At 41.3% G+C, this 27,251-nt stretch overlaps 1 protein-coding gene across 1 annotated transcript in view; it reads left to right on the forward strand.

The window, feature by feature from the left end:
- Nucleotides 1–10,217: 10,217 nt before the first annotated feature.
- pde4ba (phosphodiesterase 4B, cAMP-specific a) overlaps nt 10,218–27,251 on the forward strand; it is a 148,697-nt gene continuing 131,663 nt past the window's right edge. Inside the window, exons 1-2 of the mRNA XM_058074368.2 lie at nt 10,218–10,522; nt 25,238–25,333. Of these exons, the coding sequence (XP_057930351.2) occupies nt 25,292–25,333 (42 nt within the window). The 5' untranslated portion in view covers nt 10,218–10,522; nt 25,238–25,291. The remainder of the gene's footprint in view (nt 10,523–25,237; nt 25,334–27,251) is intronic.

The following is a 27,251-nucleotide window of genomic DNA, read 5'->3' on the forward strand; positions in this document are numbered from 1 at the left end:
ACATGTAACTGTTATTTACAAATGCCCGCAAGGCATGCTGGGTAGTCCAGCTGCAATATTATGAACCATCAACAATAAAATATTGCGTATCAATAAGCAAAAATGCGACAAAACACAGACAAATGTTGGGAGAAAGTGTACCGTAGTAAGCTACCCAGCATGCCTTGCGGTGGGAATATGTGGCATGGTATTGCACTTTCATTCATTCATTCATGTTCTACTGCAGGGGGTGCTGGAGCCTATCCCAGCTGTCTTCGGGCAAGAGGCGGGGTACACCCTGGACCGGTGGTCAGCCAATCACAGGGCACATATAGACAAACAACCATTCACACTCACATTCATACCTATGGACAATTTGGAGTCGCTAATTAACCTAGCATGTTTTTTGGAATGTTGGGAGGAAACCGGAGAAAACCCACGCATGCACGGGGAGAACATGCAAACTCCACACAGAGATGGCCGAGGGTGGAATTGAACCCTGGTCTCCTAGCTGTGAGGTCTGTGCGCTAACCACTCGACCGCCGTGCAGCCTGGTATTACAGAAAGAAGAGTATTAGCAAAAATGTGACAAAATGGACAAATGTTGGGAGAAAGTGTACCGTAGTAAGCTACCCAGCATGCCTTGCGGTGGGAATATGTGGCATGGGTATTGCACTTATTAACTGTTATAACTGGGTAGTCCGGCTGCATTATTATGAAGTATGAACAATAAAATATTGCAATAAGCAAAAATGGAAAAAAATGTGACAAAACACGGCCAAATGTTGGGAGAAAGTGTACCGTAGTAAGCTACCCAGCATGCTTTGCGGTGGGAAAATATGGCATGGGTACTGTACATATATGTTTGTTGTTGTGCAAGCTACAGATTGCGGCTGATTATTTTGGCTACTCAAGCGTGCCACAGTAGAACAGGGGTTTTAAAAAAATGTTGAAATCCCCATTGGGCTGGATTAAGATGCTTGGTGGGCCTGAAGTAGCCCACCGGCTGCAGTTTGCTCACCCCTGCTCTGGAGTTTTGTTTTTTTTTGAGTGAAGTAGTACTAAAAACAGTCGATTTCCAAGTCATCTTGAATGGAAAAATTGTCCAGTTTGCTTCAATGAGACGCTCAGACGGTTGGTTGTCATGGTAATGGTAATGGTAATGGTAATGGTAATGGTAATGGTAATGGTAATGGTAATGGTTTTATTTCATTTGAACATGCATCAGATTACAATTGAATGCATCACATAATCAGTTCACAGTTCCACATGTCCAAAAGGAGTAGGAAGAAGCAAAGCTTATTAAATCCTACCCCTCCATCTGGTACTTTTACAATCAGTAACTGTTACATTTGTTCACTTCCTGCTTTCTATAATACAGTTTAAGTTTTTTTTTTTTTTTTTTTAATAATGTACCTCGTACCGTATGTGTTCAATTCTCTTTAGTAGTAATTTACTGCTCCAGCTCTGACAACCTCACGCTTTGCTTTGAGAGATGCAGACTTTACACAATTCATTTCAAGAATAGTTTATTGATCCCCGAAGGGGGAACCTTTGCTTCCTCCCACCAACAGAGCGCTGTTGACCTTCTAACTGAGTGAAAACGCGGGCCCATTCTGACGCCCCGTGGAGAGGAATTGTAACCACAACCACGAACAATCAGAGCTCAGTGAGCGCATTGCGGACACGCGTGCTGAGACGCATGGCTCGGCCCTGTGGATTTTCAGGTCAAAACTAATCTTAACTGCTGTATGCTTAAGCTACGTTCACACCGACGCCGAATGTCGCGCTTTGAATCGGCGACGAATTCGGCGTCATTTTTCAAAAAAAATCTCACGATCTCCTCAGATATGTTTATGCTCTGATAAGCTCTGATACGAAATTCGTTCCCGCTTTAGGCGACAAATTATTTCCCGAATCGCTACGGCTACTCACGCTTTGATGCCGATTGATCAGGATTTGTTACGCTTTAATACTCAAAATTTTTTGGAGCATAAATGCTACGTTCACACCGACGCCGAATCGATGGCGAGTTAAATCGGCGAGCAAAGCGGCAGCAAAGCGTAACAAAGCTTAATGAAAGCGTAAAGACCGTAATACAGCGTAAGAAAGGTTTGAGCAATTCGGGACATTCGGCAAGAGAGCCAAAAAATTTTAAACTGTTTAAAAATTTGAGGCGATCTGTCACGAATTGCGTAAAGCGGGGAGAGCGTATTAAAGCTTATCAAAGCGTCACAAAGCTTATCAAAGTTTTGCTCAAAGCGTAGGAAAGCTTAACAGAGCTTGGTTGAAAGGATCAATGGATCTGCTGCATCTTTATATATTGTAGCGTCGTTGCCGACGCTATGGAAATTACACGACTGCGATCGCTGACAAGCTTTTTATTGCACAACAATAATACTGGCTACTGTCGGCCGTAACCACGCCGTTGCAACCACCGCCAGCAACACAACAGTACTTCCTCCACCAGACACGCCCCCACCCCCTGGTGCATTCACAGTCACCCGGAACAGTCGGACACCCAAGAGCACAACGTCAACATGAATATGTCAGGGTCGCTACAATATGCTCTGGATCTCGAAATGTTCCATTGCGTAACAGAGCTTAACAGAGCCTATCAATGCACAAGAGAGCTTGATAATCGTATCAGAGCGTTATTTAAAGCGTGATAAGCGCACCAAAGCTTATCAATGAGTATTAAAGCGTAACAAATCCTGATCAATCGGCATCAAAGCGTGAGTAGCCGTAGCGATTCGGGAAATAATTTGTCGCCTAAAGCGGGAACGAATTTCGTATTAGAGCATATCAGAGCATAAATATCTGAAGAGATCGTGAGATTTTTTGAAAAATGACGCCAAATTTGTCGCCGATTCAAAGCGCGACATTCGGCGTCGGTGTGAACGTAGCATAAATAATAGGATGAGGGTCAAATGTTTGCTTTTGTCTCTAAAAGTGCACAGCGGGATTGAACATGAAAAAGACAGGAGGTAAACATGTTCCCTTTCAATTTGTAGTGATTTTTTTCCCCTCCGTACAGATAAAGATGCTATCATTACCTACACAGCAACAGATGGTATAAACACTCATTCTGAAGAGAAAAGGGTTGATGATGGAAGTAGAACACGATTAGCTCCTCAGCCCAGCGTCTGAAGAGGAAATGGAACATAATGTCTTCATGCAAAAGGTTCTATAGGTTGAGTTGATTGCTGTAGATTGAACAAAAATGCTGCTCTTTGGTCCTGAGGAGATGATTAACCCCTTTTGTGCTGATTTCTGTGTAAGTGTCTACTAGAACCATCGCCATTCAAGGGGATTACGGTCCCCAAGAAACACAAATAATAAGAAAATTATTCATTTATTCATTTTCTACCGCTTTTTCCTCACGAGGGTCGCAGGGGGTGCTGGAGCCTATCCCAACTGTCTCCGGGCGAGAGTCTTTGTAGACCCTGGACTGGTCGGCAGCCAATCACAGGGCACATATAGACAAACAACCATTCACACTCACATTCATACCTATGGACAATTTGGAGTCGCTAATTAACCTAGCATGTTTTTTGGAATGTGGGAGGAAACCGGAGTACCCGGAGAAAACCCACGCAAGCACGGGGAGAACACACAAACTTCACACAGAGATAGCTGGGGGTGGAATCGAACTCGGGTCTCCTAGCTGTGAGGTCTGTGCGTTAACCACTCGCACGCTGTGCCACCTCCAAACCAACCACTCGCTCCTAAAGATGTATTCATACATCTTTTATGTTTTAAGAGGCACAAATTGATGATGATGCAACTTCACAATAAAAGAGATCATGTTTGGTGCAGTTTAAAGCTGGAAAAAAACGACCACAAGAGGTGGCAGTAGTGCATTTTATAAGAGCTCGGCATGCATCTCTCCCATACAAATACATAAATGCTCTAAAACCCACGCATGCACGGGGAGAACATGCAAACTCCACACAGAAATGGCCGAGGGTAGAATTGAACCCTGGTCTCCGAGCTGTGAGGTCTGTGAACTAACCACTCAACCAACGTGCCGCACCTGGAAATTATTGATTTTTTTAATTTGCCCTCAGCATATTGTAGAAGTCAAATTAAAACCCAGCAAAAATGGGAATAACAGTGCAGAAAGGCACAATAGGAACAAAAGCTGAAATGCTGATAATAATAATTAATATACAGTCATCCCTCACTGCTTCACCTCATCATAGTTTTTCAAATATATTGCTCTTTTGTGTTTGATTATGGCCTGTTATTTGTCAAAATATGCATATTTAAATGTCAAAATGGCTGCACGGCGGAATGAGTGGTTAGCACGCAGGCCACACTGCTAGGAGACACGAGTTCAATTCCATCCTCGGCCATCTCTGTGTGGAGTTTACATGTTCTCTCCGTGCATGCGTGGGTTTTAGAGCATTTATGTATTTGTATGGGAGAGATGCATGCCGAGCTCTTATAAAATGCACTACTGCCACCTCTTGTGGTCGTTTTTTTCCAGCTTTAAACTGCACCAAACATGATCTTTTTTATTGTGAAGTTGCATCATCATCACTTTGTGCCTCTTAAAACATAAAAGATGTATGAATACATCTTTAGGAGCAAGTGGTTGGTTTGGAGGCGGCACAGCGTACGAGTGGTTAGCGCACAGACCTCACAGCTAGGAGACCCAAGTTCGATTCCACGCCCAGCTATCTCTGTGTGGAGTTTGCGTGTTCTCCCCGTGCATGCGTGGGTTTTCCCCGGGTACTACGGTTTCCTCCCACATTCCAAAAACATGCTAGGTTAATTGGTGACTCCAAATTGTCCATAGGTATGAATGTGAGTGTGAATGGTTGTTTGTCTATATGTGCCCTGTGATTGGCTGGCCACCAGTCCAGGGTGTACCCCGCCTCTCACCCTAAGACAGCTGGGATAGGCTCCAGCACCCCTCGTGAGGATCAGCGGTAGCAAATGAATGAATGCATGAATAATCATTAAAATAGCTAAATGAAAGAAAATACAAACATAGAAGACACATTCAAATAATGAATATGTCGTATTCTACACAATAATTTGTATTCTAGAAAAACATACATTTAAGACATCAATAAGACGTATTCAGGATTTAGATTTGAGTTTTAGCTTTAAAAGCACGTTTTTTTCCAGTTAAGTGCGATGCGTTTGTGTCTCGCCGAACATTACAGTAACATTACTGACACCTAGTGACCAGTGTAGAATACTACATACCATCATTGTATTTTTGTTCGTATAGCCATTTTTATTTTTCAAAATGCTCCACTTGGGCAAATATATATACATATTTTTGATCAATTATAGGCTGTATTCAACCATAAAAAAACATGATTTATTAATTCATTTACTTTTGAAAAAGTGTGATGGAGTGAAAGCACGAAATTTGAAGCGCAAAGTGGTATTTTTTTTATTCATTCACTACAGTGCAGTGCAGGCTTAAGCTTGACATTATTTCTATTTTTTTTTTCATATGAGATTAAAGCAACGGAAACTCAAAAGACTGACCTTGACATTAAGCAACAGTGAGAAATGCGTACAAAAAAAAACTTCTGCAACTCATCTTATTAAATATCAGTAAATGTAAGCTCCGCTCATTTTTTTTTATCAAGAATTTACTGTGGGAGACTTTAAAAAAAAAACAACGGCAGACATTCACGGGTGTAAAATATTTGCAAACAAGAGACAGATTCTGGCCTTTTCCCACATTATTCAGTCCCTTTATTGAGTGATGCAAGACAGAAATACCAAATTAGTTTTTTTTCCATGTCTGCAAATGTCTTTGAAAATAGAGGCAGATATAGCAACTGAATGAGTTATTAAGGTTTTTTTTAAAGTACAAATCATGCTGTGAGAGTGGGAGACAAATCAAGTTCATATTGTGTCTTATTTTCATTTGACTGGGAAAATAGGAGGAAGAGTGGTTAGCGCGAAGGCCTCACAGCTAGGAGACCCGAGTTCAATTCCACCTTGGTGGGTTTCTTCGGGTACTCCGGTTTCATTACACGTTTTTTTTTCCCCCCAGACATCGGTGAGTTTGTAATTTGCGTGAATGCGGGTAAGATGCTCCCTGTATGCACACTCTATAATGCTACACAGACAGATGCTTATTTACACAAAATAAACATGGTGCTAACACAGTGAAATCTTCTACAAAAGACTGCTGCAGAGTGAGGAGGCATGCCCATATAAGGAAGTCCGGCTCACTGTGATGTCACAGGGAGCCAATGTTAGAATGGGCTCGCTTCCAAATGTGCAAACTGAAACTTTTTGCATTGTTTAACAACATTCTATCGGCATTTATAGGTCAGAAAAGTGGAAAAATAGCATAATAGCATACACGTTTTTTTCCCCCCAGACATTGGTTTGTAATTTACGTGAATGCGGGTATGCACACTCTATAATGCTACACAGTCAGACGCTTATTGACACAAAATAAACACGGTGAAATCTTCTACAAAAGACTGCTGCAGAGTGAGAAGGCATGCCCATATAAGGAAGTCCGGCTCACTGTGATGTCACAGGGAGCCAATGTTAGAATGGGCTCGCTTCCAAATGTGCAAACTGAAACTTTTTGCATTGTTTAACAACATTCTATCAGCATTTATAGGTCAGAAAAGTGGAAAAATAGCATAATAGCATACACGTTTTTTTTCCCCCCAGACATCGGTTTGTAATTTGCGTGAATGCGGGTATGCACACTCTATAATGCTACACAGTCAGACGCTTATTGACACAAAATAAACACGGTGAAATCTTCTACAAAGGACTGCTGCAGAGGGGGAGGCATGCCCATATCAGGAAGTCCGGCTCACTGTGCCAATGTTAGAATGGGCTCGCTTCCAAATGGGCAAAGTGAAACTTTTGCATTGTTTAACAACATTCTATCAGCATTTAGAGGTCAGAAAAATGCAAAATTTGTATAATATATTAATATTCAGATAAGTATAGCCAAAACAACATAACATACCTAGTTTAGTAATCTGCAGAATATGACTTTCTTTCGGGGGGCATTTGTATTTTTTCTCAGTCGCTCCGGAGTATAAGTATCAGGACCAGCCAAACCATGAACAAAAGTGTGTCTTATAGTCAGGAAAATAGGGTACTTTGTTTTTTTGGTTTACATGCGCAACCATAGAGCGACTTTTTCAACCACTTCCAAACAAAGAGCCGGTCACAAAACCTTGCAGACCCGTATGACCCCCTTCAAGCCATTACGGTTTAGGGTTACCAAAGGTTTTCTTCATGACGCAATTTCAGCTCCCTTAGTGATTAGGAATCTCCCCCGTGTAGTTCTGGACTGATCTTTCACCTTTCTCATGATCATTCTTACTCCATGAGATGAGCTCTTGCGTGGGATGAGCTCTTTGGTCTTGCCCATAGTGTGAGTTGCTGAGTCTGTGCTGGTCAATGAACTTGTCACTGATTATATATAGCTCTTTGGTCTTGCCCATAGTGTGAGTTGCTGATTCTGTGCTGGTCAATGAACTTGTCACTGATATATATAGCTCTTTGGTCTTGCCCATAGTGTGAGTTGCTGATTCTGTGCTGGTCAATGAACTTGTCACTGATATATATAGCTCTTTGGTCTTGCCCATAGTGTGAGTTGCTGATTCTGTGCTGGTCAATGAACTTGTCACTGATATATATAGCTCTTTGGTCTTGCCCATAGTGTGAGTTGCTGATTCTGTGCTGGTCAATGAACTTGTCACTGATATATATAGCTTTTTGGTCTTGCCCATAGTGTGAGTTGCTGATTCTGTGCTGGTCAATAAACTTGTCACTGATATATATAGCTCTTTGGTCTTGCCCATAGTGTGAGTTGCTGATTCTGTGCTGGTAAATAAACTTGTCACCGATATATATAGCTCTTTGGTCTTGCCCATAGTGTGAGTACCAGAATTTTTGCTGCCTGATATAGGTTTTTTTTCTATAAAACCAAAAATTCGACTGATTTCCTACCAGGTGATTATGAATTTTACCAATAAGACAAAGCCACAAAGGTGAGATTCATTTTGTTTACCCAAGATAATATGGATCATATGGATGATATGGATATGAATATGGCCTACTAGATGAAGAACGTTTGGACATTGGCTTTTGGTGATTTCCCTTCTATTTTCTCATTCATTTTCTACCGCTTGTGCTGGAACCTGTCCCAGCCAGCCAATCACAGGGCACATACAGACAACCATTCACACTCACATTCATACCTATGGACAATTTGGAGTCGCTAATTAACCTAGCATGTTTTTTGAATGTGGGAGGAAACCCACGCATGCACGGGTTTTGTCCCGAACATGTAAACTACACACAAAAGGTTCCACGGACGGTGGACTCGAACTAGGTCTCCTAGCTGCGAGGCCTGTGCACTAACCACTCGATCACCGTGCAACTAGGTTTCATTCATTTATTATCAATTCCTGTATTGACAAAATTAGAACGTAGGGTTCGGCAGTAGTCCGGAAGTACTCCGGAGTGCTTGGGAGTGTGACCAATCACAGCAGAGTGGGCGTGCCCGGAGGTGGCCCGTGGGTGGATTGAATTATAACAGATTTTCAATGCAATACTTGTGTGTCTGTCAAATAAAGCTACCATATAAATTATATTATATACGTATACCATTCATTCCGTTGTGATTGAAAACAATATAGAAGATCAGGAAGGGCTTCATTAATTCCCCTCTCTTGTGCTTTATGTATGATGAGGTATGATGTGCTGTGATTAACAACCATTAGACTCCTCAATTTATTTAATTGCATTTCAGCACAGTGTCAGACGCTTTCATTAATCACCTGCAATTTCTGAGGGAGCTTGAATATTTTTGTCAGGTTACTTAGCGGAATGCAATTCAGGCAAAGTGAATGGCTTGTTTGGGACTTCATGTTTGTTTTCACACGCATCAAGGATGCAAATGATGAAGGATGAAAATGTCTATTTTCAACTCTTCAAAGGTAAGTCGTGTGGGGTTTTCTCCGGGTACTCCGGTTTCCTCCCACATTCCAAAAACATGCTAGGTTAATTAGCGACTCCAAATTGTCCATAGGTATGAATGTGAGTGTGAATGGTTGTTTGTCTATATGTGCCCTGTGATTGGCTGGCCACCAGTCCAGGGTGTACCCCGCCTCTCGGACCGAAGACAGCTGGGATAGGCTCCAGCACGGCCTCGACCCCCCATGAGGATAAGCGGTTGAAAATGAATGAATAATAAATTTTGACAAACCATCCCGTGTTTTATTGTAATCACAGCTAGGAGACGCAAGTTCAATTCCGCCCTCAGAGTGGAGTTTGCATGTTCTCCCAATGTATGTGTGGGTTTTTTTTCCGGGTACTCCGGTTTCCTCCCACATTCCAAAAACATGCTAGGTTAATTAGCGACTCCAAATTGTCCATAGGTATGAATGTGAGTGTGAATGGTTGTTTGTCTATATGTGCCCTGTGATTGGCTGACGACCAGTCCAGAGTGTACCCCGCCTCTCGGACCGAAGACAGCTGGGGTAGGCTCCAGCACCCCCGCGACCCTTGTGAGGATAAGCGGTAGAAAATGAATGAATGAATGAATGCTAGGTTAATTAGCGACTCCAAATTGTCCATAGGTATGAATGTGAGTGTGAATGGTTGTTTGTCTATATGTGCCCTGTGATTGGCTGGCGACCAGTCCAGGGTGTACCCCGCCTCTCGGACCGAAGACAGCTGGGATAGGCTCCAGCACGGCCTCGACCCCGTAAGGATAAGCGGTTGAAAATGAATGAATAATACATTTTGACAAACCATCCCGTGTTTTATTGTAATCACAGCTAGGAGACCCGAGTTCAATTCCGCCCTCGGAGTGGAGTTTGAATGTTCTCTCCGTGCATGCGTGGGTTTTCTTCGGGTTTTCTCCTCCCACATTCCAAAAACATGCTAGGTTAATTTGTGACTCCAAATTGTCCATAGGTATGAATGTGAGTGTGAATGGTTGTTTGTCTATATGTGCCCTGTGATTGGCTGGCCACCAGTCCAGGGCGTACTCCTCCTGGAATAGGCTCCGGCACCCAATCAAAACACCAAGATGTGTATATGGGCCACCTCTTCTTCCTACTGGGGGATTGACAGCTGTCATACGGTCTCACCAGGAAGAGATCTCTTGATATCTTTCAGTCGCTCTAACAGCCCGCCCCGCTCATCAGTGTGGGGGGGTTGGGAGGGAGGAGGAGGACCAGAGCACCCACCAACCCCCGTTAATGTAGCTTCTTAGTATTTCCACAGCGATAGAGAATGACTTTTCTCGATGCTTTGTGGAACATTTATATCAAAACGAGTGAATCCGAGCACAGGAAGCCAAGAGTCCGGATCAGCCCGCCGAGAGAGGAAGCGTCCAAGTCCAAACACTGACTTATCCCAGCCGAGGATGGCGGAAACAATACGAAATAAGACGGACTGAGCGGCATGTTTGATAAAAAGATGCTCCGTGTCGTCTAACGGAAGAAGTCAGCGGCATCGGGACTCCCTTTGTGTTTGTGTCCCCCCCCCTCACTTCCACGTGTGGAGGAGGCTCAAGGTAGGCTTTGTTTCCGCTTAGCGAACTGTGCATGTACTTTTACTGGGAAACTGGTGCTACCAACACTTTAAACGCGCAGAAATCTATTTCAAGAGAGGTTTGTGTGGTTTTGTTGAAAAGAAAACACTGCTGGTTGTTGTGGTGGTGCCCTTATTTCATCTGTCATACAGCCTGTCAATGTATTGATTGATGTCGACTGAGAGGGGGGGGGGGGTGAATATTATGTTACCAACAGTGATTAGTCGGTTTGTTTTCCATTCTAGACAAAGTACATGTGTTTAGGTGGTCCTGGAAAGCCTGGCAAAAAAAAAAAAAAATCATATTTTTTCCTAAGAAAAAAATGTGCTGAAGCAATTGCAGTTCTTCTAAACTTAATAGTGTCTGACCATGAAAGAAGATTCATTCATTTTCTACTGCTTTTTCCTCATGAGGGGGTGCTGGAGCCTATACCAGCTGTCTTCGGGCAAGAGGCGGGGTACACCCTGGACTGGTCGCCAGCCAATCACAGGGCACATATAGACAAACAACCATTCACACTCACATTCATACCTATGGACAATTTGGAGTCGCTAATTAACCTAGCATGTTTTTGGAATGTTGGGAGGAAACCGGAGTACCCGGAGAAAACCCACGCATGCACGGGGAGAACATGCAAACTCCACACAGAGATGGCCGAGTGTGGAATTGAACCCTGGTCTGCACGCTAACCACTCGACCGCCGTGCTAAGAAGATTCATTAATTCATTCATTTTCTACCGCTTTTTCCTTACGAGGGTCGCGGGGGTGCTGGAGCCTATCCCAGCTGTCTTCGGGCAAGAGGCGGGGTACACCCTGGACTGGTCGCGAGCCAATCACAGTGCACATATAGACAAACAACCATTCACACTCACATTCATACCTATGGACAATTTGGAGTCGCTAATTAACCTAGCATGTTTTTGGAATGTGGGAGGAAACCGGAGTACCCGGAGAAAACCCACGCATGCACGGGGAGAACATGCAAACTCCACACAGAGATGGCCGAGTGTGGAATTGAACCCTGGTCTGCACGCTAACCACTCGACCGCCGTGCTAAGAAGATTCATTAATTCATTCATTTTCTACCGCTTTTTCCTCACGAGGGTCGCGGGGGTGCTGGAGCCTATCCCAGCTGTCTTCAGGCGAGAGGCGGGGTACACCCTGGACTGGTGGCCAGCCAATCACAGGGCACATATAGACAAACAACCATTCACACTCACATTCATACCTATGGACAATTTGGAGTCGCTAATTAACCTAGCATGTTTTTGGAATGTGGGAGGAAACCGGAGTACCCGGAGATGCAAACTCCACACAGAGATGGCCGAGTGTGGAATTGAACCCTGGTCTGCACGCTAACCACTCGACCCCCGTGCTAAGAAGATTCATTCATTCATTCATTCATTTTCTACCGCTTTTTCCTCACAAGGGTGACAAGGGGGTTGCTGGAGCCTATCCCAGCTGTCTTTGGCCGTGAGGCGGGGTACACCCTGGACTGGTCGCGAGCCAATCACAGTGCACATATAGACAAACAACCATTCACACTCACATTCATACCTATGGACAATTTGGAGTCGCTAATTAACCTAGCATGTTTTTGGAATGTGGGAGGAAACCGGAGTACCCGGAGAAAACCCACGCATGCACGGGGAGAACATGCAAACTCCACTAGACCACCATGCAGCCCACTTTTTTTTGTTTCTTTACTTTATTTACCTTTTATTTAACCTACAAATGTATCTGATCATTTTGCCTGACTGTGTATAATGTAAAACATTCATCTTTGTAGGTACTACCTACTGAGTAGTCTGTCTCTCACAAGCATAGTATTTTGGTTATCCATGTACAGTATGAACAGTCCAAAAGACTGACCAGGAGACTACAATAAATACAATAAGTACTCACACCATCAGTCATTTAGTCTGACTTTCACACCTGGAAGCTATTCAGGACTTTGTCATTGTGTCCAATGATCATGAACACCCATTGGTCCCTAAGTGCACATATAAATTATGCTAATTCCGACATTCTTTTATTCTAAGAAATGTTCAGTACCATATACTCAATAGCCTACTTACCTGTTCTGTTCATGTTTTAGTTCTATTCTCACTTTACACAACAGTTTTTTTTTTAACTTGTGGAGTACTGAGTACATACCCTAAGGCCAGTGCCACCATCCTTTCATCCTTTTCATTTTAATTGCAAAAAGCATTATTTAAATGTGTTCAGCTCAGCCACGAGAGGTCCTTTAGGTATTTATGATAAGGAATAGCACATAAAAAACGCACACCGTGTACTAACAGTAATTATAGTTACAGTTTCTTTAAAATACAATCACAAGGATGGCCGTCACATCTATTTATTCTTCTTAATGAGAGCTTAGAAGGTGATGATACCATGCTTGTGTTTGATGACGTGTGTTTTGTAGCCATCGTCGCCCTCAGCTGCTGTACGTACTGTATGTGTTGTTTTATTGCTGACAGCAATGTACCGTCAAACGTGTAAAAAGTCTTTACTCACAAAGCTCTGGAGAAATCCTTCTGTGAGGTCTGGTAATATGTATGTGGTGAACAACCTTCAAGCATCGTAGCGCGACCGGAGTTGTGTGTTTTGATTACTTATGTGCGATACTATTTGAATTTCCGGTTCAAATATTTCAAATAAATGTCAGTGTTTACCAAATGTATGCAATCTATTTGTGGCGGTGGGTTGTAGGGAAGGAAACTGGAAACTGGCGGGACCCAGCAGATATCTGTAGCTGTGTGTCGGATGGATGGCAGGCTAAAAAAATCTTCCACTTAATGTCGCCTATAAACATGGCGCTATTCACGAACATCAAGTCATTACGTTATATATATATATATATTTTTTTTTGCCCATGACACACACATAAAACAGCTTCTCAACCCACACCCAGCAGTTGAGAATGACTACTCTAGATAATACATAATGCATGTGCATGTACTTTTTATGAGAGACAAAAACAGGAAACGCAAAACAAGTACACAGTCGTCCCTCGTATCGATACGAGACAATCTTATTCCAGTGTTAATGATCTCTGGGTGGGCGTCAGAGGTTATAGTGGACTCACACACTGTTTCCACGAGAATCGATCTAGACTCTGACCTTGATCAGCTTCATGGGGTATTAAACCATTTCTTAGCTTGCAGTTTTCAATTATGGAAGCGGCGTGTGTAGTCATCCCCTTGGGCTCCAGAGATCCAAATTATATATCAGTTCCTATTGATCAGGCAAGGCTCATAATGCATTAGTTTATAAAAACCATATGATTTATTCCTTTTGAGAAACCTCAGCATGAAGGCTGTTTATGACTTTGTCTTAGCATCTTTCAACGAGGGATCTTTCCTTGTTGATCTTAGCGGTCCACAAAAAAATCTCAACAGGATCACAGTAGATATTTTCTTCTACCAGTCCTAAAGCCAAACATGATAAAAAAATTACAAATGATTACTATTTTGGTGTAGGAAGACTCCATTTAGTAAGGATCCATTCTTTACGGTAGTGGAAATTCCACTTCATCAACACTGAACTGAACACTTTACCGCTTCTACTCAAGTAATTCTTGTTTATTGTGGTTAATTGGTTGCAAAACCAGCAGTGAATTTCCACAAAGTAGAATATTTTTGCATTTAGAGCATATAAAACCTGTTTGAATGTTGAAATGACTTTCTAAATATGGTCTTTTTAGAGCCCCCTGAACATGAAATAACACCCCTATAGTCATCTTGATCGTCAAAAATTTAACATAACATAGACTCACACACATGGGTTAGCACGCAGACCTCACAGCTAGGAGACCAGGGTTCAATTCCACTCTCAGCCATCTCTGTGTGGAGTTTGCATGTTCTCCCCGTGCATGCGTGGGTTTTCTCCGGGTACTCCGGTTTCCTCCCACATTCCAAAAAAAAACATGCTAGGTTAATTGGCGATTCCAAATTGTCCATAAGTATGAATGTGAGTGTGAATGGTTGTTTGTTTATATGTGCCCTGTGATTGGCTGGCCACCAGTCCAGGGTGTACCCCGCCTCAGCTGGGATAGGCTCCAGCACATTCGCAACCCTTTTGAGGATAAAGTAATGAATAAAAAAAATACAAGTGTAAACGTGACTGTAGGGGTGTTAGTTCATGTCGAGAAGGCTCTACTAATGTGTTATTTTCTGTTATCATGTTTACTATATCAGGTAATACAAGTGTAAAGGTGACTGTAGGGGTGTTAGATCATGTCTAGAAGGCTCTATTAATAAATGTGACAGCTGGGATAGGCTCCAGCACCCCTGCGACCCTTGTGAGGAAAAATCGGTAGAAAATGAATGAATGAATGAATGAATGGTTGCAAAACCAGCAGTGAATTTCCACAAAGTAGAATATTTTTGCATTTAGGGCATATAAAACCTGTTTGAATGTTGAAATGACCTTATAAATATGGTCTTTCCCAATTTTTAGAGCCCCCCCGAATATGAAATAACACCCCTATAGTCATCTTGATAGTCAAAAATTAAACATAACATAGACTCACATGTTAGCATTAGCTTATTTTTTCTGGACTGGATACTTTCTAGTGGCTATTGTCTCATTAGTGTAATATTACTGACTCCTACTGACCAGGGTAAGATACTACACTTCACAATTTTGAATGTGTCATTTGAATGCCTTATATTTGTATTTTCATTCATTTAGCCATTTTTATACTTGAAAATGCTATGCTCATTTTTCGGCCGTTTGTATTGCGTTGTGGACTCCTAAAGAGCAGCTACACACAATAACCAGCACAGAAAGCTTTAGAGATATTCCAGATATTCCATGCTTCCCGCAAAAACGTTGGTCACACTTCGAAGTGCTTAGAAGGACTGCAAACTGTTTTGGATCCCGAATCCGAGCCGGAAGTAGAGACTGGATTGTAGAGACTCCGATTGCAAGCTTGTAGATTCAAGTTGTGTGGTACAGTTCCTTAACGTTGTAGGTTGTCCAATCATTGTGATCATTGTCCATTATTTCCACACCATCGGTGATTGAGTCATTAATCCTTGCATTACATTACAGATGCAACAAATGTCCATTTTTGTATTCATCCAGCCATCACCAAATGAACGTCACTGGGCTTTTTAAGTGGGCTTTGGCTTCACTGATCAGTTTGAGCTGTTGCAGGCTCATGCCCGCAACCCTGCAGGCTAAGTGGTAGTGATATTTAATACAAAGACAGTTGTGTGCGTGCATTCATTTTTGACTGAACTGAGAGATACATGCAGACGGCCTGGGAATCATCTGTAATTGCATCGCTGACAGTCAGGGCACATTTTATGGTAAATGGCTGACTTTTGATGTTTTTGTTTTATATTCTTGTGGCACATTTTCACATTGTATACTCCTGATTGATATTTTAAGAACAGTTAACATTTTTTTTAAACATTTTCTGTCGGATCTTGAGGAGGTAATCATAATGCAAAAAAGAAGAAATGGGATGGAGGCAAAATCATTTTGAGTAAGCAATTCATTGGTGGCGGCATGGCGGATGAGTGGTTAGTGCGCAGGCCGCACTAGGCGCAGCTAGGAGACCCGAGTTCAATTCCATCCGTGGGTTGACTCCAGTTTGTCCATAGGTATGAATGTTGAGTGTGAATGGTTGTTTGTTTATATGTGCCCTGTGATTGGCTGGCGACCAGTCCAGGGTGTACCCCGTGTCCTGCGCAAAGACAGCTGGGATAGGCTCCAGCACCCCTACGACTCTTGTGAGGATAGGCAGGAGACCCAAGTTCAATTCCATCCTCGGCCATCTCTGTGGGTTTTCCGTGGGTTGACTCCAAATTGTCCATAGGTATGAATGTTGAGTGTGAATGGTTGTTTGTCTATATGTGCCCTGTGATTGGCTGGCGACCAGTTCAGGGTGTACCCCGCCTCCCGCCCAAAGACAGCTGGGATAGGCTCCAGCACCCCTGCGACTCTTGTGAGGATAAGCGGTAGAAAATGAATGAATGAATTCATTGGAATTCATTATTTCCAGGATTCACGAAAAGAGTGAGATTATTCCTCTGACAGAAGTCCTTTCTCAGGTGTGCATTGTGAACAGTAGCGTTGTCACACACGAGTCATGAGGGGTGTCCCCCTACACAATCTCCACCGTTTGACACCCCTGCACAACCTGGAGCTCCATTGTTCCATTGAAGGAAAAAGCTCCCCGGATCTTGATGGCACGTGCATGGTCCAACACATTCATTCATTCATTTTATACCGCTTTTTCCTCACGAGGGTCGCGGGGGGTGCTGGAGCCTATCCCAGCTGTCTTTGGGCGAGAGGCGGGGTACAAACCGAAACCGGAGTACCCGGAGAAAACCCACGCATGTACGGGGAGAACATGCAAACTCCACACAGAGATGGCAGAGGGTGGAATTGAACGAACCCTGGTCTCCTAGCTGTGAGGTCTATGCGCTAACCACTCATCCGCCGTGCCCCCGGTCCAACACAGTCGTAACTAAATGCAAGTAGCTGACAGTGTATGTGAGCTGGCCTGGCCAATAGAACACAGTGATGAAGACTTTGTGTGTTTGTAACAAACAGAGCCCTCAGTACATTAAATTAGGAAGAAACCTTATCTGTATTGCCATCAAACCTGATGTAATACCCCGGAAATCAATACTCAATTAGTTTACTGTTGTTACTGACATTCACTTTAAAACGGATATACACTTCGGACGTAGTTTAGTGTTCACCTTAAGTTAACCTACTTCCAATACTGTGAACATGCACTTCTGTAAGTACCTGTGTGTGTGTTGTATACGGTATATACTGTACATCAGAGGTATTCAGGAGTTCCAGGTCTGGTGCGGTCCCACAAAGCTGCATTTTGGGTTAGGATTGAAAAATTGATCTGCAAGATCAGTAAGTGTAAAGTCTAAAATATATGCACAGGTCAAAATGCAAAAATAATTTATTGACTATTGGTGCAGTTCTGGGCGGCACGGCGATCGAGTGGTTAGCGCACAGACCTCACAGCTAGGAGACCAGGGTTCAATTCCACCCTCGGCCATCTCTGTGTCGAGTTTGCATGTTCTCCCTGTGCATGCGTGGGTTTTCTCCGGGTACTCCAGTTTCCTCCCACATTCCAAAAACATGCTAGGTTAATTAGCGACTCCAAATTGTCCATAGGTATGAATGTGAGTGTGAATGGTTGTTTGTCTATATGTGCCCTGTGATTGGCTGGCCACCAGTCCAGGGTGTACCCCGCCTCTCGCCCGAAGACAGCTGGGATAGGCTCCAGCAACTCCCGCGACCCTCGTGCGGAAAAGCGGTAGAAGATGAATGAATGGATGAATGGTTTAGATTAGATTAGATTAGATTCAACTTTATTGTTATTGCTCATGTCACTTGTACAGGGCAACAAAATGCAGTTAGCATCCAACCAGAAGTGCAATTTTTATAAGTACATTAGTAGTAAGTATTGACAGATCTATGTAAATAAAAAATATACAGGCTATGACTATAATACAGTGAGGATATGTACAGGGATATAAATGACTATAATATGGCTATTGTAGATTATACAGATTATAAACAGTATGGATATGACAATATATAATAACAGTAATATGTACAGTATTGCAGTGAAGTGACTAGAGTAGAGAATGGTGCAGGTCGGCATGGGTTTTGTCTCGGTGATCCGCCACTTAGTGTTGATAAAACCAATTTAACCAACTATTGTTGGTTGAATTTGTTGAAAAATAGTATAATACGAGGCTTTTGAATTGCACAGCTGAAGCTAAGATTTGATTTGTGGGTCAGTATTGAAGAGTGAAATAAACGGGGTGAGCTGTAATTTGCTGAGATGCAACTCAGTTGCAGTAATGTGTATGCAAATACAGCTCCCGCCTTCTGGCCCTAACATGAATGGCAGGGATTAAGAAGCAACAGCGGCCTGGTGATTGTTTCAAATGTAGGTTGATCACATGCACGTAATCCTCCGCTAACTATGGAGACTGTGTGTGAAAATGGCATGCAGAAGTGCTTATCTTCTGAAAGGGTGCGAGGCTTTGCTTTGTCAAATGTCACACTGCGTGTGTGTGTGTTACATGAAAGTACTAGCTTCAATCAAGTGACCAAAATGCATTTCAAAAGCGTCGCTGACAAAATATTCCTCTTCCATACCAATCAACATTGATATTTCTGTGGTTGCTATAATGTCATGACCACTGACATAGCACTAAAACGCATAGAATCCATGATTTTTACTGTAAAAACTACACTTTTAAAATGTTGTCAGTGGTGACAGGGTTTAAGTGTTCACTCGCCAGGTTTATCCAGACCAACCACCCTCATCTGGAATGCATACGGTATCTCTGAAAACATCTCACACCATTTTCTAAATGGACTATTCTGTAAAGTGGCCATTTATTCGCAATGTTCTCACTTGGGATCTTATTTTGTATCATTATCCCTTAACATGGCATGGGCATTGGTATATGTGGGTGACTGCTAGGGCTGCAGAGGGATAGAAGTCATCACACTACATTTAATATCGTATACAGCTATCCCTCGTTTATCGCAGTAAATTGGTTCCAGATCTGACTGTGATAATTTCATTTCTGTAGTTGGAACATAGAAAACCTGTTTAGAACCTTCTAAAAAAATTTTTCAGTAGAGCCTTGTAGACATGAACTAACACCCCTACAGTCACATTTACACTTGTATTACCCGATATAGTAAACATAACAGAAAATAACACATTTATTAGTAGAGCCTTCTAGACATGATCTAACAACCCTACAGTCACTTTTACACTTGTATTACCCGATATAGTAAACATGATAACAGAAAATAACACATTTATTATTAGAGCCTTCTAGACATGAACTAACACCCCTACAGTCACATTTACACTTGTATTACCTGATATAGTAAACATAACAGAAAATAACACATTTATTAGTAGAGCCTTGTATACATGAACTAACACCCCTACAGTCACGTTTACACTTGTATTACCCGATATAGTAAACATAACAGAAAATAACACATTTATTAATAGAGCCTTGTAGACATGAACTAACACCCCTACAGTCACATTTACACTTGTATTACCTGATATAGTATACATAACAGAAAATAACACATTTATTAGTAGAGCCTTGTAGACATGATCTAACACCCCTACAGTCACTTTTACACTTGTATTACCCGATATAGTAAACATGATAACAGAAAATAACACATTTATTAGTAGAGCCTTGTAGACATGAACTAACACCCCTACAGTCACTTTACACTTGTATTACCCGATATAGTAAACATAACAGAAAATAACACATTTATTAGTAGAGCCTTCTAGACTTGAACTAACACCCCTACAGTCACGTTTACACTTGTATTACCCGATATAGTAAACATAACAGAAAATAACACATTTATTAGTAGAGCCTTGTAGACATGAACTAACACCCCTACAGTCACATTTACACTTGTATTACCTGATATAGTATACATAACAGAAAATAACACATTTATTAGTAGAGCCTTGTAGACATGATCTAACACCCCTACAGTCACGTTTACACTTGTATTACCTGATATAGTATACATAACAGAAAATAACACATTTATTAGTAGAGCCTTGTAGACTTGAACTAACACCCCTATAGTCACATTTACACTTGTATTACCTGATATAGTAAACATGATAACAGAAAATAACACATTTATTAGTAGAGCCTTCTAGACATGAACTAACACCCCTACAGTCACATTTACACTTGTATTACCTGATATAGTAAACATGATAACAGAAAATAACACAGTTATTAGTAGAGCCTTCTAGACATGAACTAACACCCCTACAGTCACTTTTGGGTAATTACTTTGCTTTTTCAGGCCAGTGATTGGCCAAAATGTGCATGCCAGCTAGGGAATATGTTTTCAACAAAGACTTATGGTAAACTCACAATTTCTTCCCGTTATTGGCTCCATATAACTCTGAAAATATGCAAAACACAATTGAAGAAAACACAATGAATATATTTACACTGTTGTGACCTTTTTTCCCTGGATGAAGTCCTCATATATTATTACCACGTGGGAGGCTTGGAGAGGCTGGAGGCTGATGAATGATGGCCTGTTTCACATGTATCACTCAACATCAAGAATATCTGTGCGCCAATGAATGCTTACATTTCGCTGGGAGAAATCTACTGAGTCATATACACGCAGGTTCATTGTGAACACCCACTGTAGTTCCAGAATATGGTTCTCCGTAAGCTGAAATGTTGTTTAAATATTGATTTGTGAGCAATGGTGGAGCTCTAGGACTTGAGTAAGAACAGTGAAGCAGCAAAGGGTACACATATGCATGACTGTACTGTATTGTCTGTAGGGTTTGTGACATTTTCTTTCATGGATAGTAGTAGTATATAATGTGATATTAAGCTATCCTACTGTAAAAAAAACATACATAGGATTTACTGAAATGCAAATCTGAAAATGTATGTGTCGAACCAAAGTACTATAAGTGATACACATGTTATTTATATAAATATAACATTTGTTGGCTGCACAGCGACCAAGTGGTTAGCGTGCAGGTCACGCAGCTAGGAGACCCGAGTTCAATTCCACCCTCGGCCATCTCTGTGTGGAGTTTGCAAGTTCTCCCCGTGCATGCGTGGGTTTTCTCCGGGTACTCTGGTTTCCTCCCACATTCCAAAAACATGCTAGGTTAATTGGCGACTCCAAATTGTCCATAGGTATGCTCCCTATCCGTGTGGAAGTGGTAAGTTTTTGGCTATTTAAGTTTAAAGGAAATAACTTGAAGGCTACCGTTTAGGTCGCTAGCTCTCTAGTTTGCTAGGTTAATTGGCGACTTCGAATTGTCCATAGGTATGAATGTGAGTGTGAATGGTTGTTTGTCTATATATGTGCCCTGTGATTGGCTGGCGACCAGTTCAGGATGTACCCCGCCTCTTGCCGAAAGACAGCTTGTTTACTATATCGGGTAATGCAAGTGTAAACGTCACTGTAGGGGTGTTAGTTCATGTCTAGAAGGCTCTACTAATAAATGTGTTATTTTCTGTTATCATGTTTACTGTATCAGGTAATACAAGTGTAAACGTGACTGTAGGGGTGTTAGTTCATGTCTAGAAGGCTCTACTAATAAATGTGTTATTTTCTGTTATCATGTTTACTGTATCAGGTAATACAAGTGTAGTGGTGGCTGGCCACCAGTCCAGGGTGTACCACGCCTCTCGCCCGAAGACAGCTGGGATAGGCTCCAGCACATCCGCAACCCTTGTGAGGATAAGAAAATGAATGAATAAAAAAAAAATACAAGTGTAAACGTGACTGTAGGGGTGTTAGTTCATGTCTAGAAGGCTCTACTAATAAATGTGTTATTTTCTGTTATCATGTTTACTGTATCAGGTAATACAAGTGTAAACGTGACTGTAGGGGTGTTAGTTCATGTCTAGAAGGCTCTACTAATAAATGTGTTATTTTCTGTTATCATGTTTACTGTATCAGGTAATACAAGTGTAGTGGTGGCTGGCCACCAGTCCAGGGTGTACCACGCCTCTCGCCCGAAGACAGCTGGGATAGGCTCCAGCACATCCGCAACCCTTGTGAGGATAAGAAAATGAATGAATAAAAAAAAAATACAAGTGTAAACGTGACTGTAGGGGTGTTAGTTCATGTCTAGAAGGCTCTACCAATAAATGTGTTATTTTCTGTTATCATGTTTACTATATCAGGTAATACAAGTGTAAACGTGACTGTAGGGGTGTTAGTTTATGTCCAGAAGGCTCTACTAAAAAATGATTTCAAAGGTCATATTAACAGGTTTTCTATGTTCCAATTACAGAAATTGACTTATCACGGTCAGGTCTGGAACCAATTAACTGCGATAAACGAGGGATAGCTGTATGTATATGATATTAAATGTAGTGTGACGACTTCTATCCCTCCACAGCCCTAGCAGTCACCCACATACCAATGCGCAGCTGGGATAGACTCCAGCAACCCTGTGACCCTTGTGAGGATAAGCAGTAGAAAATGAATGAATTTTCGGTCAAAAACCTAATGTTGAACTTCAGGCTAAATTCAGTCCAATCATTATATTACCCTTTGATTGGATTGACGTTATACTCGGGTGTTTCCTTTATGTTTTGATTATGTATTAAATTAATTTTTGCATATTGTCACAGAAGAGTCGACAGCCAGCTTTTTGACGTCCTCTTTTAGGTGTCCCACTGAGCCAGTCAGTCAACAGGATGCGTACACGCTGAGCTTATTATCTTTGCTCCATTAAGCTGATTTACATCTCCAACAATGATCCATATGACCTTGGCGTGCACAACAGACTGAAGATGAAATATGACAGGATGTGTGCTATGTTTTTTTTTTTTTTGCCCCGACTTTATCCTCAGAGGTCCCCCTCTTGAAATTACACATCTGTGAAGTGTGTGACTGTGTGGTTTATGACCCTGGGATGGTCCTTATCAAGACTATGTTTAGTCGGTGGGTGGATACCACTTTTATAAAAGTGGCAAAATTCACACTTTACATTGCCAAGTCAACCCCTTAACTCATTCTCTACAAAAGATGCATTTATACAATTTAGCAAACCCGAACGCCCAATCCCAAAGATATCATTTACATTTTTCTTAGGTGGAAGAATATGGAGGGCTGTAGTGTACATAAGGTTTTGTATTGCATGGACAAACACAGTTCCGATCCAAATGTGAAAATTGTAAATAGTATAGTAATAATGAAGTTGTTGGTGATGTTGCTTGACATCTTTTCACAAAAAAAGCTGTTTTTTTTTTTTAGTCGGGAACTCATATTTTCCTGAAACTTACCTACTGTATATTTTACTGCTGATTACTAAAGGATGGAAAAAGGTAGAAACTTTCTTTTGGTAGTTTCTATGTTTTTATAGCTATAGAACACAATATTCTGGATGCCTTCTGTCAAAATTGTCTAAACTGTCAGGAATCGAAGGGGTTGTTTTTTAAAAAATGGCTACAATCGATTAAGTAAGTAAGTTTTCCATATCCAATGGCACATTAAAAACTTTTTTTTCCTCTATAACACTGACTTGTAGCTAACCTAATAGCTGTATGAAATGCAGAGACATGGATTTTGAGAACAGAATGTTCTGTGAATAAACATTGGGTGTTTTGTGCAGAATACATTCACTGTGCAGAATCCTAATCTGAAAGAAGGGCAGCTCGAAGGGCAAGACGAGGAGCTTGAGGATGCATTAAAATAAATCATATACCAAACATAATATTAGATTTATGGTTCGGTTTGTGTAGTGTCTTAAAGCAAAACGTTTCGTCATTTATAAACCCTTTTTGTGAGACAAGAACACACAAAAACACGTTCGAGATAGCCACCTCGTCCTGCAGCTTTTCACCAACAATACAAGTCAAAGGGAGTCAACTATTCCGCCTATAAAGCCCTAAAAAACAATATTTTATATACACACTATAACCATGTAGTAACAAGCACATTCATGATAACATACTTTCAAAAGTACTTACAATATTTTGGTCATTCTTTCATTCATTTTGTACCGCTTGTCCTCATGAGGGTCACGTGGGGTGCTGGAGCCTATCCCAGCTGTCTTCGGACGAGAGGCGGGGTATATTTTGGTCATTTTAAGCATTATTGAGAACCTTATCTTTTGGGGCCTGCATATTCACTTTGAATGATATCGACAAGCTTATGCAGTTTGTTTTGTAATAATATATGGAAATGGCATGGCATTAAGCATGTGTGTTGTTAAAAATCTGTTAATTATGTATAAATAATGCTAATATAGATGCAACATGCATATACCGATGTTATGTTTCTGAATTATTTAGACCCTCTGCAACTCTCCTGTCATTTAAATTAAGTGTATGAATGAGATGTAAGATATTCATAGCAACTAAAGTATGCGGGACTAGAAAAATCCCAACTATCCCTTTTAAGTATACCCGAGCAACAAGTGTATGGTAGGAGACCGGGTAAGGGAAAGAGAAGACATCTTCTCGACATCTCCAATGAAAGAGTGCAATTGTCTTCCAGTGGTGCAAAAGCTAAAATGAGATCCCATTTAGGCCATTTAAACCAGACTGGGGTGCACTGTTGTACTGTACTAAAATAACATGTTCTGCTACCATCAAGTGAGGCGGGGTAGTCTTAATAAATTCACAAATAACTTACATAAATTACATAATGCTGGCAGAAAGCTGTCAGACCAAAGTCCGTGCAAAGTATGGACTTATGGATTAAAATACAATTAGTGAAACATGAAGTGAGCTTATTCAACACATGCACATGCAAGCAATTTAATTGGAGGACAAGCGATAAGGAAAGCTAATGGATGGATGGCTGCTGAGGCAGTGCTTTGCTGACTCTGTCTACAAAAGGGAGGCTGACATCATTGCAGCACTCCGGCAGGCACCATTGAACTCTTATTCGTATTGTATTCTTAGGAACCTTTCAAGTGTTAAGTTGCTGTGTGATGATTTTGATTTTTTTTTTTTTTGATGACTCACGATTACACCATGAGTCAGGTTGTTATATTAAGTAATGACATCCAGCAATTTCCAATGGATATGAATGTATGCGGTATAGTGTTTTTTTGTTCAGAGAAAATATTACATGGCAAGCATTTTTGACATTTCTTGAACCTGCTTTTATATATTTGGTTTGCAGGCGTGTATGTGAGACTACTCTTGGTGGACAGCGGGGGGACATACTCGAGGAAAGATGAGAAAGAGCCGGAGTGTCCTCACAGTGTCTCCTAACAAAGTAAGTCATTGTCATATTCAAAGCCATGACTGAACATGCATACGTGTAATTTCGCTAATAAACTGAAGGTAAGGGGCATGGCACAAAGGGATGTTTTGTTGTTGGAAATAATAATGGTGGCTGTGCAAAGAGGTTGAACCCTTCAAGGCCTACATAGAGTTGTTATACTAAGTGTAAAAGATACAATGAGGATGTAACAAGGGTTAGAAACTGTCACAGATGGAAATAAAGGACACAAGCTCAATAATGAGACAGGAGTGAAGCACAAGGATGACTTTAAGGACATCGTTTTTGACTGAAGAACATGAAAAAAAAGCATCAATAAGGTGAAAGAAAAAAATAATGAGGCCTGGTTTTGCTGCTGTCTGACAGGATAAAGCCGAAGTCAAAAAGATGGGGATTTTAGGCGCAGCCACAGAGACTTGAATGCTCAAAAACAAGTAAGGGGGGCTCTTCAGATCAAACTTGCTCCCACAAGAGTCTGATGTAAAAAAACGTAAAAGAAGTTATTTGACCTGATTAAGGTATGTGTTTGTTTTTCACGAACCGAGTAGCACCTGTATGCTTGGTGTAGTCATGCTTCCAGCTGCACTTAGCAGTGGTTGTGGGTGTTTGATAACGTTGCTCAAATAGTCCGTAGCAGAGAATGTGGGTGTGCATTACTCAGTCTCATCTTCTGATGTAAGTTTGAACATTGTGTGCTATTCATTCTGGATCAAAATAACTCTTTTTTTTCCTGCTATATAAATTGAAGGTCTCATATTATGTGTGGCTTGACACATGATAGAGCACTTGATCCACTTTTGACAGATACGACCACGTCACTTCACCTCATTTTATACTATATATGTATTTATATGTTTTTATAAACCTGAAGGTTTTGCTTTGTGTGAGTGGGAAAAAGAGGTGACGACGCGACTCTTCACTAATTCATTTCGCTTCAGAGCTCAGGGAGGCTGACATCATTGCAGCACTCCGGCAGACACAATTGAAATGCTTTGCTTGTACAAATGCAGAGATTTAAAACTTGTATTTTTAGCAACATTTACTTAACAGTGTTAAGTCGCAGTGTGATGATTTCAAAGTTTTTTTTTTTGTAAGATGACACTGTGAGTCAGGCTAATTCATTTCACTTCAGAGCTTTATAAGCCGTAAGAACGGCCACAAGGTGGCAGCAGCGCATTTGATAAGAGCTCAGTAAGGATAGTGTGAAGGGAAAAATCTTCGTTAGTGATACTGATGTTAATCAATACCAATATTCCGATCAGGTCACAACTGTTTGTGGGAAGTTATAGAAAAAATGTCTCAACAAAATAGCCTGATTAATAGTCAACTAAAATAACATAGCACAAAAGGGAGGCTGACATCATTGCAGCACTCCGGCAGACACAATTGAAATGCTTTGCTTGGACAAATGCAAAGATTTAAAACTTGTATTTTTAGCAACATTTACTTAACAGTGTTAAGTCGCAGTGTGATGATTTCAAAGTTTTTTTTTGTAAGATGACACTGTGAGTCAGGCTAATTCATTTCACTTCAGAGCTTTATAAGCCGTAAGAACGGCCACAAGGTGGCAGCAGCGCTTTTGATAAGAGCTCAGTAAGGATAGTGTGAAGGGAAAAATCTTCGTTAGTGATACTGATGTTAATCAATACCAATATTCCGATCAGGTCACAACTGTTTGTGGGAAGTTATAGAAAAAATGTCTCAACAAAATAGCCTGATTAATAGTCAACTAAAATAACATAGCACAAAAGGGAGGCTGACATCATTGCAGCACTCCGGCAGACACAATTGAAATGCTTTGCTTGTACAAATGCAGAGATTTAAAACTTGTATTCTTAGCAACATTTACTTAACAGTGTTAAGTCGCAGTGTGATGATTTCAAAGTTTTTTTTTTTGTAAGATGACACTGTG

This window comes from Doryrhamphus excisus, linkage group LG4 (assembly GCF_037039965.1).
Source record: "Doryrhamphus excisus strain RoL-2023G ecotype Guam linkage group LG4, RoL_Dexc_Guam_v1.1, whole genome shotgun sequence".
In the NCBI taxonomy this organism is placed as follows: Eukaryota; Metazoa; Chordata; class Actinopteri; order Syngnathiformes; family Syngnathidae; genus Doryrhamphus; species Doryrhamphus excisus.